This window comes from Adiantum capillus-veneris, chromosome 6 (genome assembly GCF_014529385.1).
Source record: "Adiantum capillus-veneris isolate H3 chromosome 6, ASM1452938v2, whole genome shotgun sequence".
Taxonomy (NCBI): Eukaryota; Viridiplantae; Streptophyta; class Polypodiopsida; order Polypodiales; family Pteridaceae; genus Adiantum; species Adiantum capillus-veneris.
Window position 1 is genome coordinate 6580619 of NC_140936.1, and position 21879 is coordinate 6602497.

The window sequence follows — 21879 nt, forward strand, 5'->3', positions numbered from 1 at the left end:
TTGTGCTCATACCGTCCTTGTGCTCTTGCTATGACTGTGTCGTGCCAAGGAAGAGACATGGAATGTGACTTCCTTGAATGCATATTTTTCAGCTTTTCATGAGAAAACCGCATACATTCGTGCTCATTCATGAGTGAAACGTACTCAACGTACAATATGTCATGCTTAGGAAAAGGGACCACATAAAGATGCTGACTAAAATACAGGAAACGACAAATAAAGGGACCACATAATGAAATACTCGACAAATGCGTGCTGACGAATCATTCGAACACATAGTACTTCCTGTGAGGGTTCTTCGGACCTAGGCTCGAGAGCCAAGATCGGTTCTTCCTGATTGGTCGAATCTTCCTGTGGGAGTTCTGTGGACCTCGACTCGAGAGCCAAGATTGATTCTTCGTGATCGATCAAATCTGCAACGAGGTATGCTTCGCTAGAAAAAGCATCAACTAAACCATCACCCTTGTGAACAATCACATCATCTTCATGCAAATCATCATGCTTGTGAGAAATCACATCTTGAGCATCATGCAAATCATCATGCTTGTCATTGTCATCCAAATCATCATGCTTATCATTATCATTCAAATCATCATGCAAATCATTGTCATTCAGATCATGTGTGTCATGCGTGGGAAAAGAAGAGACGGAGAGAGTCTCCTTCTCCTGATCCTGTGCAAACGACGCCAGCACAATAGAAAAGAGTCGCAAGAATTCTTTCATGTGTTGGTCGCTCGTTTCCTTTCTTGCTTTGTTCTCGCGATTAAATTTGGCTTGACTTTCTTTGGCTTCCAAGTCGTACTTACGCTCTATGGTTGCCCTTCTTTCTTCGTAGGCCTTTCTTTCTGCTTTTCGTGCTTCACGTTCTAACTTCATGTCCATCACCATCTTGTCGAAAAGTGTCATAGGATCTTGTGCAATCTTTGGCGTAGATGGGGAAGGGTCGGAAAAACCTCCTGGTGGGGAAAACTCTTCTTCGCCACTCCCATGCTCACCACGTGTATGCGAAGTATCCATTTCGCTTCATGATGACCATGCACTATGATCTTTGGTTCTTAAGTTCACGAGGGACTTGGGTTCTTGAGGTTCTTGAGGGTCTTGAGGTTCTTGTGGTTCTTGAGTTCTTCTTTAGCTTGCAATCTGTGGTTGAGAAGGATCTTCTCTTCATCAGAGTTCTGCTCTTTTCTGCGGGCGCACCCCTTGGCGGCCTTGCGCTCACACCAAGGTTGCTTTTTCCCACCTCACGTCGATTGGCCGGCCGCTAAGTGCACGGTCCACTCTCAATGTGTGAAAAGAGGCACAAGGGGAGGCTGGACACGCCCTTCTTTCTTGGGTTTCCTTTCACTCTTCAAAAACACGATTAGAAATCGGCACGCCCAAGTGAACTTGGGTTACGTGCGACCGCAACAAGCAATTTTTTTTTTTTTTTGTGTGGTTCTTGTGGTTCTTTCCTTGAGTGATACAGAACACTGCCAAAGCTCTGATACCAATGTAAGGTGCAGTGGAATGAATGTTTGAACTTTGCTCAAGATGAGTGCTCCGAACTGTGCTCAAGGTTCCTTTTGTTCTTATGGAAGAAAGAGCCTTCCGTTCTTAATGAGAGAGTGCAATGATCACAAACAAGTGAATGGACACTGTGCGTGAAAGTGTATGAGATTGAGAGATAGAGAGAGAAGAGAAATACGACACCAGAGATGATGTAAAACCCTCCTCCGAAGGCCCCACTCTCTATGGCGAGAGCGGTCTACTTATGATTGCACAAATCTCTACAATGCTTGGACTTACCGACGATGAGGACGACGACGAGACAGGCTGAAATCTGCAAATCTTTATCTGCTGAATTCTGACTCTATGTCGGTGATGATGTCGATGGCAACGTGCGACGACGACGCGCTAAAAACACAGATGCTGAAATCTGCGTTTTCTGGGCTGAAACTGTAAACTTCGCGGGATTTGACCGTGCGGCGAGGATCTACTGCGAGAAGGTGAGATCTGCGAGGTTCGGGACTTGATCTGCAGTGTCTAAGGGCTGAAAACTGAAATCGCTGATGCTTCTGCTGATTCCGTTGCGGAGGAACTGCAAAACGCTAGGTGCTCTGCTGTCCCAAAAACACTAGGGCTGACACTGGTCCTATTGCTGCCGGTTGTTCTGCAAATGCAAAACGCTAGGCTGATCTGCTGTGTCGTGATGACGCCGGGGCTGATCTGCTGTGCACAAACGCCAAGGTGATTTGATGCAAAAACGCTAGGTCCTCAGATGGCTGAAAACGCTAGGGCTACTGCGGGTGTTGGTCTTGTTGAGAAGTTGCCTGTTGAATGAGTGCTCCTGCTGCCTCTTCTACCAGAAAGTGCTAGCGCTAGGTTTGCTTATATACAAACTTAGCAAAATTGCCCTACCTACTTTCCAACAAAAGTCACTTAAAAATAATAAGTGAAAAATGTTAAAAATAGGGAAAATAGGTTTAATGCATTGGAAAATGGTCCTGATGGATTCTGTTGGATTTTGATGGTAATGCTGATGATCATGCTATGTGCAACCAGAGGATATGCATCTAATCTAAGTGTCTTGACATGCACGGTCTGCGAACAGACTCACAAAAGTGCCAGATCACTTCCTATTCTAGACTAACTTGACTGAACTGAACCCTGATCATGCTGTAGCTTGTCCACGGACACATAGGGTTGGATGTGTCACGTGACATCACAACTCTCTCCCTGGCTGAAACTAGTGGCAGCAACGGTCTCATGACTAGAAATCTGGTGTCGTGGCCATTGTGCTCGCCACCACGTGTGCCATGCCAATCTCCTATGTCTATTCCTTATCACCATTATTTTTGTGCAGCTTGCCTTTGCCTTTGTCCTCTTGTGAGTTCTTGCTTTTGCCTTTGGCTTTGCATTCTCGAGTCAAATAAATTGTCGTGTCACATTTATAAGAACGGGTCTCGGTCCTCGTGCGTACCGAGGCACCTAACTGAGCATTGGTTCTGCAATCCTTGTCAAGCTTGCCTTTGCCTCTGTTCTCTAGCAAACTCGTGCATTTGCTTTTGGCTTCACAAACTGTGCTCAAGGTTCCTTTTACTTAGGAAAGGGAGAGCCTTCCGTTCCTTTAGTGAGAGAGTGCAATGGACACAAACAAAGTGAATGGACACTGTGAATGAAGGTGCATGAGATTGAGAGATAGAGAGGGAAGAGAATACGACACTAGAATGTTGTCAAACCCTCCTCCAAAGGCCCCACTCTCTATGGGGAGAGCGGTCTACTTATGATTGCACAAATATCTACAATGCTTGGACTTGCCGACGATGTCGACGACGATGAGGACGACGACAAGACGGGCTGAAATTTGAAAATGCTAATGGCTGAAATCTGCAATCTTTATCTGCTGAATTCTGATTCTATGTCGATGACGATGTCGATGGCGACGATGCGACGACGACACGCTGAAAACGCAGATGCTGAAATCTGCGTTTTTCGGGCTGAATCTGCAAACTTCGCGGAATCTGACCGTGCGGCGAGGATCTGCTGTGGGAAGGTGAGATTTGCAAGGTTCGGGGGTCGTACTACAGGTTCTAACTGCTGAAAACTGAAAACGCTGGTCCTAGGGCTGATTCCGTTGTGAAGATCTGCAAAAACGCTGAGGTGGATCTGCAAACCAAAAACGCTAGGGCTGAAAATGGATCCCGCAGCAAACACGTTGTGGATCTGTTGGTGCAAACCACTAATGCTAGTGCAGACCTGTCCTTTGTTGTCGCCAGGCCGCTGCAAATGCAAAAACGCTGGCTGATCTAGGTTCATGATCCAAAAACGCTAGCTAATCTGCTATGATGCAAAGACACTGGGGCATCTGGTGTTCTGTTGAGAAGTTGCCTGTTGAGCGAGTGCTCCTGTTGCCTCTTCTGCCCGAAAGTGCTAGCGCTAGGTTTCTATTTATACAAACTTAGCAAAATTGCCCTACCTAGTTTCCAACAAAAGTCACTTAAAAATAATAAGTGAAAAATGTCAAAAATAGGGAAAATAGGTCTATACACTATAAAAATGCTCATTATGGGTTCTGCTAGAAATCTGATGATCATGCTGTGCGCAACCAGAGGATATGCATATAATCTAAGTGTCTGGACATGCACGGTTTGCGAACAGACTCACAAAAGTGCCAGATCACTTCCTATTCTAGACTTGATTGAACCTTGGTCATGCTGTAGCTTGTCCACGGACACATAGGGTTGGATGTGTCATGTGACATCCCCTCCTTTTCAAAGTGAGGTACTGGTACCGAACTGTATGGCGTCGAGAGAGATCGCCAATAGCATCCGGAATCCTGGAAAGGACTCTTCGCTGGCCCACTCTGAAGTGCGGATCGTGCGATACTTGAACTTCATAAAGGTCTGCAACGCTTGCTTCTTTGGGCCGCGCCGAAAGCAACGCAAAGTCTTTTGTGGCTCCTGTGATGCTTCAACTTGGCTAGAGTCATGCTTCTTTCTTCTTCAAGAATCTCCATGGCTGAAAATTCTTGAAACCACTTCCAACACAAAAACATGAACATACCCATTCCATGTAAAGTGGCTGGAAAAATTCTAGTCTTCCTTAAAGATTGTGCATGCAATGTAGATGAACATAGAGACGGAGTGCCAAACCATTCACCACACATACGCAAACAATGAGATCGAATCTTGTCTTTCTAATCTAAATCAATCAACTGTGGCAAATCACAATGGAAATGCCCATGCTTGGTGCTCATTCTTTCTTGTGCTCTTTCTACAACTGTGTCGTGTCAAGGGAGAGACATGGAATGTGACTTCCTTGAATGCATACTTTTCAGCTTTTCATGAGAAATCCGCATGCATCCGTGCTCATTCATGAGTGAAACGTGCTCAACGTACAATATGTCATGCCTAGGAAAAGGGATCACATAAAGGTGCTGACTAAAATACAGGAAACAATCACGAATGAAACACTTGAACAATGCGTGCTGACGAATCATTCGAACACATAGTACTTTCTATGGGGGTTCTTGGAACCACAGGGTTCTTGGAAACTCGACTCAGGAGCCAAGATCGGTTCTTTCTGAGGGGGTTCTGTAGACCTCGACTGGAGAGCCAAGGTCAGTTCTTCGTGATTGATCGAATCTGCAATGAGGTTAGCTTCACTAGAAAAAGCATCAACTAACCCATCATCCTTGTGAACAATCACATGATTATCAGGCAAACCATCATGCTTGTGAATAATCACATCTTGATCATCATGCAAATCGAGTCAGCCGAGAAGAAATAAAGAGCCTTTTGAATTTCAACCATTTAACTGGAGCTTCTTGCCTCAAAAGAAGAGTGGACTACCATGTTCGAGCATTTCCCTTGAAGCAAGATGTAGCCCTCCTAATCTTGGAGTGCTCTGATTAATGTGCTCAAGAGAAAGCTATGTTAAACTGTTGAATGAAGGCCAAAGCCCTCGGAGCATCTCGGAATCCAGAAAAATAGTCAAACTTAATCGACTGTCCACCTTCTTTGTCTTGCTTTTATCTTCGAGGAAGTCATATTGGTTGGCTTTGTAAAAATGCTTCTTCTTTGCATAAAACATATGATTGTCGGAGTCCGAACTGTCTGAGGATGACGACCCAAATAACCTCGGAAGTCGGTTCTTTTCTTGTGCTTTTTGTCGTGCTTTTTGGATTTGTTGTTTGCGTCTAAAAGCCAGTTGATCTATGTCTGAACCACCTCTTGTAATTATTGCTCTGTAAACATCCTCGGAGAAGGAGGTTTCTTGATTGCCGATTTGATGGGTGGTTCTGTGGCTTTCTGCCACTGGGTGTGCACTTCTGCGATGGATTGCTGAGACAAAAATTTTGCAAATTTTGGATCCTTCGCAATTTTAATCATTTGCTTTGTTGCCTCGTCAACCAGTTGTCGACATTTCATCTCTTCAATCTCGAACTGAGTAGGCCGAGGTGGGCCGTACTCGATCATGAGAATCTTCTTCGTGATCCCTTCCCGCATTCTCAGATGCAGAAGAAGTCGACTGTTTCTTGTTGGAATCCATAAGTGCCGCGAGAAAAGGATCGGATTTCCCGGTAGAAGAGAAATCGGCCGCGCTCTGATACCACTGTAACAAACTTGGACACCCCAAGTCAAGATTCTACCGCGACACAACAAAGATTCACTTCAAAACAATCCACAAAGACGACACGGCCCGGCGTAGTTCCATGCCCAAAGGTATTGGCCCCAAAGACTGGCGCCCCTTTCGGAATTTCTTTTTATATTAATTTGTGCTCAAAGTACAAGAGTTCGGCAAGCGCTCACTTTTAGACTCTGCGTCTAGATGCTCTAAGACGTGAGGCCTAGCCCACTTATTTATTGGTACAAGGGATGCCCAAAAGCAGAGCCCCAAAAATCTCTAATTCAAAAACTACAACTTAAAAGCATTAAGCCCCAAAAGCTGCTAATAAATCAGCCAGCGTAATTTGCAGAAATCCATACAGCGTACGGACTGCCACGTCATCAACGTGATTTGCGGCGCATTTTCCGGCGATCCATACGGCTTGCCACATGTCAGCCAGCCTGTCGGCGCATAATCCGGGATTGAGCAGGTGTGCGTGTGTCCAGGGCCTAGTCAGGTCACCAATTTGTGACAGATAGCCATAGCCACATTGCGATTGCAGTCCTCGTCACAGAGCCCTCAGCGTTTTAGTTTTCAGCCCATAGCCTCTTCAGCGATTTCAGTTTTCAGCCCATCGTTGTCCCCGGCGATAGCAAATCAGCCCACAGCCTCGCTGTTGTCGTTGTCGTCATTGTCACAATACCAAGCATCTCTAGCAGAATCCATTAGCACCTCAGCATTACTGCAATACAAGTACCCCTCCTCCTCCTCGTCGTCGTCGACATAGTACCCTAGTACCTTCAGTACCAAGTACCAAGTACCCATTAGTCCTTGCAGTACCCCTCAATACCCATTAGTATCTTCAGTACCCCGCAATACCCATCAGTACCTTCAGTACCCCGCACGGCGGTGCAGTACCTTTAGTACCCGCAGTACCCCAGTACCCCTCAACATCCACAACAGTATCCATCAGCTTCTCAGTAGTACCAAACATAAGTAGCATCAAGTATCCCTCAACATCAGTAGCCTCAAGTACCCATTAGCATCTCTGTATTGAGTCATTGTATCAGCATTGCGCAAGAAATAAAGCAAGTACTTGCTTGGCAACAGAGCAAGGGAGCCCTTGAGGGTTTGGGACCCGACATTCGGTGTCGTCTCTTTCTCTCTCTCTCTCCCTCTCTCTCTCTCGCGCGCGCGCATCTCTTTCTTTCATTCAGTTTAGTTTAGTCCTTTCAAGTGAAGTAAAGTAACCTTGTGTTTGTGTGCGTAGTACTAGATCCGGGCTAAATCCTTAAAACACTTTCGCTGCACCTGATAGGAAGTAAACTCCCCACCTTTTTCCAATAGTCTTCAACACTTGATTACTTTTCTTCTCAACAAAAGTACGCCAATTCTTAAAGAGGCCAAATGCCTCGTGCTTGTGCTGTAGAAAATAATACCCAAGTAAAGTGGCTAAAATCATTCACCAATAGCATGAAATAGAGAGCCTTACCGAGGGAAGGGGTTTGCATAGGTCCAGAAAGGTCGGTGTGAACAAACTCGAGTACGGCAATGGCTCGGCGTGTAGCAAGCCTCGGGATGGACTCTTGATGTTGTTTCCCACGAATGCAAGTGATGCATTTTCCACGCTTACTCCCAACATCTAGTAAGTTTGTAAGCATTCGCTTACGAAAACCAAGTCAAAGAGCATCATTGTTCAAATGGCCAAATCTGTAATGCCAAAGATCACCTGGGGGTATCCGAGTCAATGTAGAAAGAGCATAGAGCCGATAGAGTCCGTTCTCTATTGAGCCCCCTCTGACTTCTTTGCCGGATTGCCGATCCGGAATAGATACTGAATCCTCTGTAAAGATCACCTCCATGGCAAGCTTTGGAGCATAAAGTACCTTGGAGGTCAAGGTTGCATTCTGTACAGTACAGCCGTGCAATACGATTCTGTACGTATCCGTACACGTTTTTTTTTTTGTTTTGGTTGGGCTGCTCTTTTTCAGCCGATTAGGCCTCTCTTTTTGAAAAACGCCTTGTTGTGGCTGAGAGCGACTGGTTTTAGCAGAGATACAAGTCTAGTGCAGTGTGTGCTCCTCTCTTGCAGGTGCCAGCTTTGAGTGCAGTGTGCGGTTTGTAGTACTTACTACTTATTAGAGTCAGGACTTCAGACTTCAGTCTTGGATTATCATGATTCATTGTGTATTTATTTTGATGCTCTTAGTTTTATGTGACACTATTTGGTTAGCTAAGCTCAACTTTGTGTTTTCATTGTTCGGTTAGAGTAGTGGACTCTAGTTTTTGGCATTAAGTTTGTAAGTATTTGCTCACGAAAAGTAAGTCAAAGAGCATCATTGTTCAAATGGCCAAATCTGTAATGCCAAAGTTCATTTGGGGGTATCCGAGTCAATGTAGAAAGAGCATGGAGCCGATAGAGTCCGTTCTCTATTGAGCCCCCTTTGACTTCTTTGCCTGATTGCCGATCCCGAATAGATACTGAATCCTCTGTAAAGATCACCTCCATGGCAAGCTTTGGAGCATAAAGTACCTTGGAGGTCAAGGTTGCATTCTGTACAGTACAGCCGTACAGTACGGTTCCGTACGTACGGATAGGACCCGTACACGTTTTTTTTGTTTGTTTGTTGGGCTGCTGTTTTTCAGCCGATTAGGCCTCTCATTTGAAAAACGCCTTGTTGCGGGTGAGAGCGACTGGTTTTAGCAAAGATACAAGTATAGTGCAGTGTGTGCTCCTCTCTTGTAGGTGCCAGCTTTGAGTGCAGTGTGCGGTTTGTAGTACTTACTACTTATTAGAGTTAGGACTTTAGAGTTCAGTCTTGGATTATCATGATTCATTGTGTATTTATTTTGATGCTCTTAGTTTTATGTGACCATGACAGCAGACATTTGACACTATTTGGTTAGCTAAGCTCAACTTTGTGTTTTCATTGTTCGCTTAGAGTAGTGGACTTTATTTTTTGGCATTTGCAATGGTCTATTATTGATTTGCTAGTCTTTATTAAGAAGTCTTGGTGAATGCATATATAAATGTCTGAAGTACTCTCAATTTTAGGCTCTCTCAAAATAGTACGGATTTTTACGTACCAAAAAATTAATCCATTCTGTACTACGTACCTTACGAACCGAATTTGTACCGAACACTACGTACCTAACTACCTTGTTGGAGGTATGCATACCTCCCTTCCGTCGGGAATGAGCTCCATGGAACCCTCACTATGAATAGGAATTTCAGATTTGTCGCCGATGAAGATGGCACCACAGTGTCGTCGCATGTTGGACAAAAAATCCTTCGAAGGTGTCATGTGCCGTGAGGCACCATTGTCAAGGATCCAATTACGATCATCTCGACCCGCAAGGGTCATCGTGGCCTCCGATGTCCCTGGAGAGTCCGTCGAGGGGAGAATTTCCAAAGAAACAAAGGCCGGTGACTAAACCATTGCCGTCGAGGAGGGTGAAGCCTTACCAACTCGCTTTGGACACTTCCTCCAATAATGTCCCTTCTCACCACAATTGTTGCAATGCCGTTCCGCCTTCAAGGCGTCATGCTCGGCATCACTCTTCTTGTCTTTGGTGTTGTTGCTTTTCTTCTTATCCTTCTGCTTGTTGTTGTTGTTGGAAGAACCGGTCAAGGCTTCGGAGCCGGACTTCTTCCCGGTTTTGAACCGCTCCTCCTGGTCCAAAACCATTGGAATTCAGCCGGCCATTGGTATCACTTTACCTTGAAGCCTTCGATTTGCAACCTACCTTGACCCCTTGAGTTTCAAAGCTACATGGATTGTCAGTGTGACAATTGCTTCTGAAAGAAATGATGTACATGGTATTTAAAGTGAGCTCAAATGAAATACCTGTTACATGAATGTTAGAGCTGTACAGATTGTCAGTTTGGCAATTGCTCTTATGGAATGTCCAAAAGTTTGGTTAGTGCTATAGAAGTGAGTATTTCTTGTCAGTTTGTCAAGGATACAGTAATTGCTTCTATTAAAGAGTACATGTGTAATTGCATTTTTAAACTGTCGGTTTGGGTATGCTCGAAAGTGTTACGGGATCCAACGTGTACTATAAGACAGTGGCAAAATGTGTAGCTACCATTTTGTCATTGGAAAGTTAGTGACTCAAAGCAATGGCAGAGTGCGAAGCTACCACTATGTCATTGGGACAGGGTTCACACGCAGGCAATACATGTGTCGACACCAGGGTTGAATACACCAGGGTTGACAATGAGCATGTATGTGTCGTACATGTGTCGACAGGTGTTGAATACATCAGTGTTGACTGTGAGCATGTATGTGTCGTACATGTGTCGACAGGTGTTGAATACATCAGTGTTGACTGTGAGCATGTACGACATAGATGCAAACGAGGACGTTTGAGATTTCAAGAGGGGGGTATGTCACAGCGTGTGACTACTATCTATCCTTTTTGTTGATTTCTTTCTTATTATTTATTTACTTTCACTTTTTGGAAACACCCCTCGGGAAATCTAACTGCCCTGCATTGCATAGCTAGTGTGGAACTGTCCAGAGGGAGTCCAGGCCTGAGGGCAAGAGAGCACTAAGGTTGGACAAAGACTATGGTTAGCCAAAGTGGGGTCATTGACTAGCCAAAGTGGAATCCTTTGCTACAGAGGCTACATTTCAGTTTTGGGTGTGGCTGCAGTGTACAAAGGGGGCCAGATGACCTAGAAAGATACAATGGTAGCATCTCCTAAAATTTAGGGAACTGCTACTTTGGGACCTGAAAAGATGTTTGCGTCATTACCTCCGGAATGACAAGGAGAACATTTTCTTACTCTGTCGTGAAGTCAACTCGGCAACTGGTTTGGAGATTTTTAGGCGGCAACCCCGAAACGGGAAAATGCTTGTAAATGCGCCAAGTGGCAGATTTTGGTGCACTTTCCTCGTGCAGAAAAATGGGTGCTGATTTTTAAGCTGGCAGAGGCTCATTTTCAGATTTTGTCACAGGTTAAGAGCTATGGAGTGCTTCCTTTCCCTCCTATGTACAGTGCGATGCCAGGAGTGATGCCTTGCACGCTACGCACCGCCCTCTCTCTCCCCTATGGCAGTATGTTATGCCCCTCTAGTGGGCTTTTCAATTGACCAATGTACAGTTGTGTGGGTTCATGTGCGATTGCCGAGGCAAGAGCCTCTTGCACAGGTATTGGATTAGCTAGCGGCTAATCCCCCGCAGGTACAGGTGAATTCGGAGAGGTTTCACACCAGAAATCTCGTCCTATTCAAAGGGCAAGTAGCCCTACAGGTGCGGGAGCTCGAGGACTTGCTACGGATGCGACCGGCACGCGAAACGGAGCCCAAAACAGTAAATTACAGCCTGCTGTGTATTTTTGCAGGTTTAGGGTTTTGGCCCTAAACGGTCCCTAATACCCCCAAGAGGTTCGGAGACGCGAGGGGACCGCTGTACAAGTGATCTGGCGCATTTTCGGGGCTGAAAACAAAGAATTCAGCGTGCTGCAGATTCTCGCCAGGTTTTGCAAAGTGCCCATATGCGTCGGGAAAGTTGGTCAATGCGTGGGAATACTGACTGTGAAGGGTCCTAGTATAGTTATGCTGCCGAAATCGGGCCGGAACGGTTGAAATTCAGCCAAGTTTGTGCGGGGCAACTGGTAGGGAACCACATCGTTTATTCCCTCTTTTGAACAATAAAGAAATACCAAAAGGGGCACCTAAGTTAGGGGCCAATCTGGTGTCGGTCTACTTATACAGGTGCAATCTAGTAGCCTGTATCCCTCTCCCCTTTGTTGTGTCTTGAAAGTACAGGTAAAGTGGCGACAAATTAAATGGGTGAAAGCAAATAAGGTTTAAGTCTAAAGTCTACCGCCCTTTTTGAAAGTACAGGCCGGTTTCAACTGCCAACAATTCTTTCTCATAAACTTGTAAGTTCTTTCGGCCTTAAAAAGAATACTGCTTGCATATGCCACTACTTGACCATTTTGCATTAGAACTGCACCAAGGATATGCCCACATGAACCACAAAAGGTTTTGAAAGATCTGGCAAAATGATTATCGGATTTGAAGTTAATTTTTCTTTCAAGTCTAAAGTTTCCTTGGCTGTCCACTTGAAAGTATCTCCTTTCCTTGTAGGGCATGGAGTGGAGAAGCAATCTCAGCCAAATTTTGGATAAACCTCCTAGAAGCCTAGAAAGCTTCGAATGTCATGTACTGATTTCAAATCTGGCCATGACTTGATTGCTTCCATTTTAGCAAGATCCATACATAACCCATCCTTTGAAACAAAGTGCCCACGAAAGTGAATGTCTTCGAGAAAGAATTTGCATTAATGAATAGGTTGTTCCTGCTGAAAATTGCCGTGAAATGATCTCTATGCTCCTCTTCAGACTTTGAAAAGACAATCATGTCATCAAAGAATGTACCCACAGGAAGTTTTTATGTGGTCTAAATATTCTCTCCGTCATTCTATTGAAGTGTTAAGAGCATTTGTGAGACCAAATGGCATGACAAGAAACTCATAAAGACCAAATGTTGTCCTGAAAGCAGTTTTATGGATATCTTCTGGTCTAATGCGTATTTGATGGTACCCACTCTTTAGATCTATCTTACCAAACAACGACGCTCCCTCAAGCATATCAAGAATGTCATCTATCCTCGGTATGGGGAACTTGTTCTTGGCGGTATTCTTATTCAAAGTGTGGTACTCAATGCACATGCGCCATGAACCATCCTTCTTCTGCACTAGGAGTATAGGCGAACAAAAAGGGGATGAACTGGGCTGAATCAGCCCCTTCTCTAAAAGCTCATTGACTTGACTCATAATCTCTTTCCGTTGGGCTGCAGTAGCCATGTACGGGGTAACTCCTAGGGCAAAGAGCTTGAAAAAACATAATTGAAACCACTCAGAAAAGTTGTCCCATCTTTATCTAACATAGATAAAATTAAATGCAACTTCATGTACTTCTTTTGCAAGGATCAAGTATGTAGAAAGATGATTCTTTATTACAGATAAAATAGTAGAAGCAAAAACAACTGGAACAAACATGCCTTCAAGCTTTACATCAAGCACATTAGTCTTTCCTCTATGTACAAGGGTAATCTTTTTGCTGTAATTATCCACCATAGCATGCAACCTGTAACACCATGGGATACCCAATAATGCATCAGAGCCCTCAAGTGGCATAATATGAAATTCTTTCGCGTCCAATAACTCTGCAGACGAAACTTCCTCTAAATGGGAGTAAAAGACACTGAACGACCTAGACATGCTAAACTCGCTTCACCCATCATGCCCATTTCCTCTGCACGAATGCCCAACTTTGATGCCAAGTCTTGTGATATGAAATTTGCATGGGCCCTTGGATCAAAGAAAACCATTATTGTTTGGTCCCTAACTTTGCCCCAAGCTCTGCACAATTCCGTGGTGTGTGTGTTTGGTTGATCATCAATCAAATCTGGGGACAAGTTTTGCGTTGGGCCTTGGCTTCTTTTCTTTATGCTTCGACTCGTCATCCTTATCGTGTGACTTCCTTTGTGCCATGTGGGCATTCATTTGCAAAATATGAAGCATTTCTTGGCTTCTCTTAGACCTTTCCTTTCTTCAAAAGATTTGCTAGAAAAATGCCTTTTTTGTTCATGTCCTCGCCCAGAAAAAGGTTTAAACTGCTTCTTGGACGTGTCAGCTACATCAGTGGAGGGTTTCTTTGTGGGAGGCACAAAAGGCTTTGTTGTAACATTGCCCTTGGCTGAAAACTGTTTGCCCTCGGACCCTCTCTTGTTGCCATTTAATCCATCCGAAATTTCTTTCAACAGATTACTAGCCACTGTCGCATGCTCAATCAAGTGCGCCATATTCATGACAATAGTTTTTGTGCAGTAGTCCTTGATTCCCTTGGGCAATCCGTAACAGTACTTCTCAATCTGTTTTAACAATGGCACAAACGTGTAGGAGCTTATTGGTTACAATGTTGCCTAGATCTGCTTATTGTACTCTTCAAGGTTCGCACAATCTGCCGCATTTAAGTCATGCAATGCTTTCATCACATCCACTCCAAAAGTGTTTGTAAGCCACACACACACACACACACACACACACACACACACACACACACACACACACACACAGAGAGAGAGAGAGAGAGAGAGAGAGAGAGAGAGAGAGAGAGAGAGAGAGAGAGAGAGAGAGAGAGAGAGAGAGAGAGAGAGAGAGATGAAATGAAATGAAATGTTATATTAACGTCTTCAAAAGGCCAAAATGACCTATGAGACCAAAAAGTTACAATTGGTGAATCTGATACCATGTCTGAGTACGGAAATTACCAAGTTACAAAGTTACCAAGTTACAAAGAACTAACACTAAAACACTAAGGCACTAAGGAGAAAGGGGATAAGAGGGGGGGGGGGGGGGGGGGGGGGGGGGGGGGAGGGGGGTTTGTGGGTTCAGATGAAATCTTTCATCGGTCGCTGTCGGATCTCATCGACTTCCTCCATGGTCAGAACTCTGGTTGGGCGTCTTGCATGTGGAGCTAGAGTGATCTGTATCTTCTGTTGCAACCTTCGTCGGTAGTTCGAGACCCCCCGAGGTCGTGGACGTTTGAATCTGCCAAGTTCAGTGTCTCTGTCAAGCAGTGTACCTCTAGTATGAGTAGGCTGTAATGATTGCTCCGTTTGCTCTCCTCTGTCTGGTGTAAAGAACTCTGTGATTCGTCTCTGAGACTGTCTTTCCCCTGATGTCCTGAGCAAGCTCTCCCTAAGTCTGCACAGCTCTAGCAGGAACAATCCGAGACACTTCTGATCCTTGTATCTCATGACTCTAGAAAAAGGTCCAAACCCTTCTTTGAACAAGCAGTGAAAGCGTCCGCGTATCTCATAGTATGCCGGGCAGTGGCATGTGTAGTGCAGTTCTGTCTCTGGCTCTAAGTTACATAGGTGACATATCCTGGCTCCTGCCGGCACCCCTCGGAATCGTCCAGTCTCAATCTGGAGCTGATGTGAGGATGTGCGTATCTGTCCAATAGTGCATGTGATCCCATGAGTAAGTGTGTATCCATGTATGGTGGCCTAGTCACAAAGCCGTCCTCCGTGAGTTGGAGAAGATGCTCTCTGTAGAAGGCCATCTTCGTGCCCAACTCCTGTGTCGGTTGTATCCATGTGCTCCTGGTATTTAGTTGAATCAGATCCTGACGTATGAGCCTGGTGATCTCTGTCCGTGTGAGAGACAAGGAGGGTGCATCCAAGGAGTATTGAAGCGGAGGTAATCTATCCATATTGAGACCATGCGACTGGAACCATGATGCCATCTGTCCATACCAACATGCTGTATCACCTTGTAGAGCTAGTTGTCGAGATGAGGCCTTAGCCCGAATCATCCGAGCGATCATAGAGACCAGAGGCCTCTCCATACATCTCCATCCATTTGTATTACTAGATCTCCCATGGTGGTCTACTGAGGGTCCCCATACTTGAACTCCATAGAGCATAGCTGGAGTCACTAGAGTGTCAAAGAGCCATAGCTTTGTTCGCGGTTCCTGAAACTGAACCTGCGAACACATCCTCTCCAGTCCTCCCAAAGCTGCATATGCTCTCGTCAGTCTAGTCTCTGATGCTCTCCTTAGTGAAAACACCGGTCCACTGAATACTACCCCAAGATAGGTATATGCATCTGTGTACTCCACAGTCTCCTGGCCATACATAAATGTGGGTGCCGACCTCCTGACCCACTGTGGTGTGGTGTTGAACACCATAACCTTGGTTTTTTCTAGATTGACCGACAATCCACTGTTACGAGCAAATGTATGCAAAGCATCCAAATGACGCTGCATCCCCTCTGGGGAGTCTGAAATCAGCACAATATTATCAGCATATATTAACAGCGGAATCCATGTCCCTGCTAGCTGAGCCCCCTTGTCTCCCTGCCGCTCTACATAGTCTGAAAACTCATCCACATACATCCCAAAAAGAGTTGGGGATAGTGGGCATCCCTGCTTTACTCCAATAGTGGAGTAGACCATGTCAGACATTCCCTCAGTGGTGCGTACCCGTCCCATCACTGTCCTGTATAGAGCCAGAATACCCCATATCAGCTCTGTAGGCACACCCATGTCCTGTGTCTGTGTATAAGTCTGGCTCTCGGCATTGTGTCAAAAGCTTTGCGGAAATCCACAAAGCTACAATAGATTCTCTTGCCATGGTGTCTACCCTCCTCAATAATAGCTCTGAGTGTCAGAATCTGGTCAAGAGTGGAGAAGCCTCTCCTGAAACTTGCTTGCCCTGGTGCTCTTATTCCCTCTCGCTCTGCCCATCTACTCAGCTCCTGCTCAAGGACGGATGCATACAACCTAGCTAATGTGTGGCCAACCATGATGGTGCGATAATTCGCGGGAATCATGGGATCTCCTGACTTGAAAATAGGCACAATCGTGGACATACTCTAGGTCTCCGGGAAGCCTTCATACATGGCGCAATTAAACATCATAGCCAGGAGCTCTGCAAGCATATCCCTGGCATGGATGAAGTGCTCTGCTACCAGATCATCATGATCATGCGCTCGCCTTGTCTTCATCCTGTCAATGGCTTTCCTTACCCTCTCGGCAGTAAAGAAAGAACATGTCTCTGGGCATGTCTCTAGTGGGTCCGGCAGAGGTGGTTGCCCTGATGCTGTGTAGAGAGATGTGGCATATTCCCCCCATGTCTCAATGGAGGTGACCGCGGGTGGTGGTGAATGCTCGTGGAATAGCCTCCATGCTTCGCCCGAGTCTTGACTTATAAATAGCTGATATAGATCCTGCTCTAGCTGAGATAGATAGGCCCTTTTCTTTCGTCGCACTAGGCGGCGAAAGATAATCCGTGACTGTCGATGTGTGGTAATACCTGTGAGCACTTCCCTCTGTAGTTTGATCCTCGTCTCTTTGCACTCCTCATCATACCAACTGTCCTGGGGCATGTTCCCAGATCGTCTCCGTGTGGGCTGGCTGTGGGGGTATGCCTCTGATGCTGCATCATGGAGCGTCTCTGTCAAAATCTGAGTGAGTTCATCTAGTGGCTGTCCCGGCTCCTGGGTGCATAGCTGCCTGTATATCTCATCCATATACACAAAATCCGTCTCCCTCATGAAGGTATACCGAGTGTGTATGGGGACCCCACCTAATGGAGCTGTGCTGAACTGAAAGGTTAGGGTGAAAGGCACGATAGCATGATCAACTGCTACTCCAACTGGCCTAGTGCCCACCATGAAATCCTGAACGAATGGGATGAGACCTGGCTGGGCCATAACATAATCCACTGTGCTTGCACCATGTCGGTGTGGAAAGCAAGTAAAACCTCCAGCTGTCGAAAATCTTTGTAGGCCATTCACAATGGCCAATCTGTTTGCGGTTCCCATATCTATCAAGTATCTACCATACTCAGTGTATTCCTCATCTTGTGATAGTCTGGATAGACCCATCTTTGTGACGTCCAGCTCCCTGAGCATCTCTTCGGAAGTATCATAAAATATTGTATGGTGGTGGGCAGTCCTAGCATTGAAATCCCCTAGTATGATAATGTCACCATCCTTGGAAAACTCCCATATGTCATTATCCAAAATAGCAAAGGGGGATTGTCCTCTAGGTGATGCATATACTGACGTACTAGGAGGGAAGTAACAAATAGCAATGTAGAGGTATCTGCCCGTCTCTGCCTTGAGCCTCACCCACATGTACCTAGCCTGTTCATCCTTTCGTGCTATATATATCATTGGCTGCAGTTCCTCCCTGAATAGAACTGCCACTCCCCCTGAGCCCCGTCCTCAATGCTCCGATATGGTCTCTTGTCTGCAGGCTGTCTCCCATCTATATCCGCTCACCTGTGGCATGGATTGTCCCGGTGCTGGATGCGTCTCAGAGTAGAAAATGATGTCTCTCCCCATGAAGCTATCCTCAAAGGCCCCTACATCAAGACGGAGTGACCCGTTACAATTCCAGGTTGCCATCTTTAGTGTGGTCCCATAGGTCTCGCACCGTCATGCGGGGCGTCGCTCCAATATCACCACCTTTCCATCCCTGTAAAAGGCGATCTTCCCCTTTTCCCTTGCTTCTCTTATTTCCCGCTTTACTTCTTGCATATGAGCAATCTGCGAGAGGGTGAGGTCATCTCCAAGAAAGATGCCCGTCTTCTTTAGGGTCGCTCTCTTCTTCAAGAAGTCTTTCTTCGCTTCCATGGAGGGGAAGCGGAGAATGAGCGCCCTTTCCTTTGAGGTTTCTCCGTTGCTCCCACTTTTCTTAGTGCCCACTCTCCAAGCCCTTGTATGCGTCTGCTCGTTGATCCCCACCAAGGTCATGAGTTCTGTCACCTCTTTGTCTACATTATCTTGGTCTCTAAGGCCAACCCTTACGTGTAAGGCCCGCACATGTCTCCTTTGCTCCTCTTCGAGTGTCAGGTTGATGATGGTTGGTGTGGGGGTGGTAGTTATTTCCTTGCCTTTCCCTTTCTTGACAATTTCGATCCATTTTTCGGTCTTTTTTGCTTTCTGTTGGGGGGGGGGGGAGAGAGAGAGAGAGAGAGAGAGAGAGAGAGAGAGAGAGAGAGAGAGAGAATGTTATATTAACGTCTTCAAAAGGCCAAAGTGACCTATGAGACCAGAAAGTTACAATGTGGTGGATCTGATACAAAGTCAGAGTTAGAGTAACAAGATGACAACAATGACAAAAATGAAATGACAAATGTCACAATAAAATACTATGGAATCCTAAACTACTAGGTGTGAACAGCAGCTAGCTGGGATAGTTAGATCACAAGAGATCCAGCATCGGTCGCTGGCGGATCTCATCAATCTCCTCCATGGTTAGTAGTCTGACCGGGCGTCGTGCATGTCGAGCCAGAGAGAGAGAGAGAGAGAGAGAGAGAGAGAGAGAGAGAGAGAGAGAGAGATGAAATGTTATATTAACGTCTTCAAAAGGCCAAAATGACCTATGAGACCAATCTGTTACAAAATAGTGAATCTGATACCATGTATGGGTACAAAAGAAATAGAATAAAAACACTACTACTACTAGAATCCATCCTCATCTGCATTCTGGATGTCAAGAGACCTTAAAGATCTATCTGACGAGGAGAGTTGAACTCAAGACCTATTATTCACGAGGGCGGGCACCCTAAGAGGAATCTGACCCGACACATGAGAGAATCCCTTAAAACACTTCATAGCTTTAAATCACAGTTCAATTTAGTCGACACGGCCCGGCGTAGTTCCGTGCCCAGAGCTATTGGCCCCAAAAGCTAGCGTCCCTTTCGGTATTTATTTTTATATCAATGCTTGAGCAAAGTACAACTCCTGAGGGGACCTCTGCTCTCAGACTCTGCGTCCAGGTGCTCTGTAGATGAGGCCCCTAAGGGTCTATTTATTCTTACAAGGGATGCCCCAAAAGCAGAGCCCCAAAAGCAGCTAGCCTAAAAACTGAAAAAGCAGCCAACTCATTTGGCGGAAATCCGTACAGCTGTCCACATGGCATGTCAGCGCTTTTTGCGGAAAAACCGTATGCAGCCCGTCAGCAGTAGTCAGCACGAATTCCGGGGTTTCCGTACAGTTGTCTACGTAAGCAATTTGTACAGTGCTGACACATCATCAATTTGTGACACAGAGAGAGAGGATTTGGAGCAGGGATGTAACTGGCCAGCACCATGTGCTAATGAGAAAATTACTGATAGAGACTTAAAACATCTGGAAGAGAACTGTAATACTTCACCTTCAAATTCTGAGATGACAGAATGAGGCAGAGTTCCGTGCAGGGCATGTTGGCCCTAAGACTGCTGGGAGTTTTCCTTCATTATATTGATGAACTATCGAGGTGACAAGTCCATTCACATGATCTAAATGCTAATGATACCCTGGCCTCTTACTTATGGGCAGTTGGTCCCAAAAGCACATAAAAGCAACTTAAAAGTCAACTACTATTTTCAACTGTGTAACGTGTTAAAAAGCACGTTAAAGCATTAAAGCCATCTGTTATGGTCGGTCCAGTCATGCCACGCCATCAATTTGTGACATACTGTCTTCGAAAAAATGTGATCATTCTCCGTTGAAAACTGACATCGCACCAAGTATCATTAGACACTGTCATCATTCAGTAGAAACCATCAGATGAAAAGATCTCTAGTTTCATTACTCTTTAAGCAGGGTGAGGCCCTATATTCATAGTATCACACAGGAAGACGACTTCAAGAGGTTGCTGTCTCATTATTCAACTTCCTAGGGGTGTCTGGTGGACAATAGGATCCATTATTCTTTCCAATGGGCCAACTTGTTTTGGCCTGCTGACTATCTTGTGAGATCAAGAAGGCATGAAGAGTTACCTATGCTAGGTAGAAAGGTTTCGGCTCTTTTGTGAGCATCTATTGTTGTTGTTTTTATACATGGGCAGAGCTTGCTGGGATTCTTCTCTTGAAGCAATTGATGCTTTGAACTTAAAGGATTGCCACCTGAGATGTTGTTTGCGTTTGTGGGGTTTTGTCCTTTTGGAATCTTAATGATTCAATTCTGACTTTGGTCAGGTGTTGATATAAGCATGAATACTCATCTAAAGACTGTCAAATTGACCTTGAGAGGGAAGAATCCTGTGACCTTGGATCATCTCAGCGTGAGAGGTAACAACATACGCTACTACATCCTTCCTGACAGTTTAAACCTGGATACTTTACTTGTGGATGATACCCCAAAAGTTCGACCAAAGAAGCCCACAGCTGGTAAGCAAAGCAAAAGTTTTTCATCAATCGAACTTTCTGTTTAAGTCCTGCTCATGATTGTGGTTTGTGACCTTGATTTTTCCTTTGCAGGAAAACCAATGGGAAGGGGACGAGGTCGTGGGCGTGGGAGGGGACGGGGCCGTGGACGCTAGATCTCTGTTTTATATACATGGCTGTCCGTTTTTTTCTCCACCTGGAAGTCTTTTCTTGTGAAAACCTTAAGAACACTTCCTCTGCTTGCTCCAAGAAATTTATACATGTCATCGTTCTAAGCGATTCTCGTCTCTGAAGGTATCGCTAGATTTTTCTGGCAGGTGCAAGTGTTGCCTTCTACTTGCTGCAGCTTTGTTGGTTGGCTCTCTCTGTCAAAGTGGAGTCATGTAAGTAGATTAAGTTCTTACCGACATATTTTACCTGACAGTGCATTACCGAGTTCTTACAAGATGTTTGGTATTTTCATCATCTGCAGGCCTAGGAAACCTAGACGTAAGTATGCCCTTTTCATTACCTGTAACATGGTAAAGTTTTGCCAGCCGTAAGAACCTCACTTCCCTGTTTTTTTAATCGTTTTCTGCATGGTCGCACAATCTTCATGATCCTCATGAAAAAAATAATATTATAAGGTATTACAATTGATGATAAACTGTTATCTTTCAGGAGGGAATTCAAGAGAGTTATTCTTCTTTCCCATGAAATTGCCATCAGCTTAGAGATTTGTAGGTACACTGAATTTTATTGATCTGGAGACAAAGATATTGTTGGAAAATGCTTGCACCACACATGCACAGAGGGGGGCATGTAAAGGGTGGAGAAGTGCATGCGCGAAAAGTTATATCTTATCTGTTCTACTCGTAGTTTCAACAATGGACGCCATGGATCCTTGGGTCTCTCTCTCTCTCTCTCTCTCTCTCTCTCTCTCTCTCTCTCTGTGTGTGTGTGTGTGTGTGTGTGTGTGTGAGTTAGCTTTAGCTATAGTCTTTTCTTTCACTTCCGGTTTTTTTGGGATGACTACATATGTACATTGTTTTTTCTCGTAGGCCGAGTTTGGCCTTTTGAAGATGTTAATATAATCTTCTTCTTCTCCTCTCTCAAATAGTGATGAATT

The 21879-nt window shown here is 45.1% G+C and overlaps 1 protein-coding gene across 6 annotated transcripts in view; it reads left to right on the forward strand.

The window, feature by feature from the left end:
* LOC147455095 (small nuclear ribonucleoprotein SmD1a-like) overlaps window positions 1–21638 on the forward strand; it is a 38779-nt gene extending 17141 nt beyond the window's left edge. Inside the window, exons 3-7 of one of the 6 annotated variants that reach the window (XR_015188315.1) lie at window positions 20583–20774; window positions 20865–20949; window positions 21089–21154; window positions 21244–21260; window positions 21432–21638. Coding sequence is in view for 2 of the 6 variants with exons in the window: in XM_086513937.1 (XP_086370063.1) it covers window positions 20583–20774; window positions 20865–20926 (254 nt within the window). In the remaining 4 variants the exon portion in view is untranslated. Of the gene's footprint in view, window positions 1–20582; window positions 20775–20864; window positions 21339–21431 lie in introns of those variants that run through there. The other 5 variants (XR_015188314.1, XR_015188312.1, XR_015188313.1 and 2 more) reach the window with 5 other exon arrangements.
* Window positions 21639–21879: the final 241 nt, after the last annotated feature.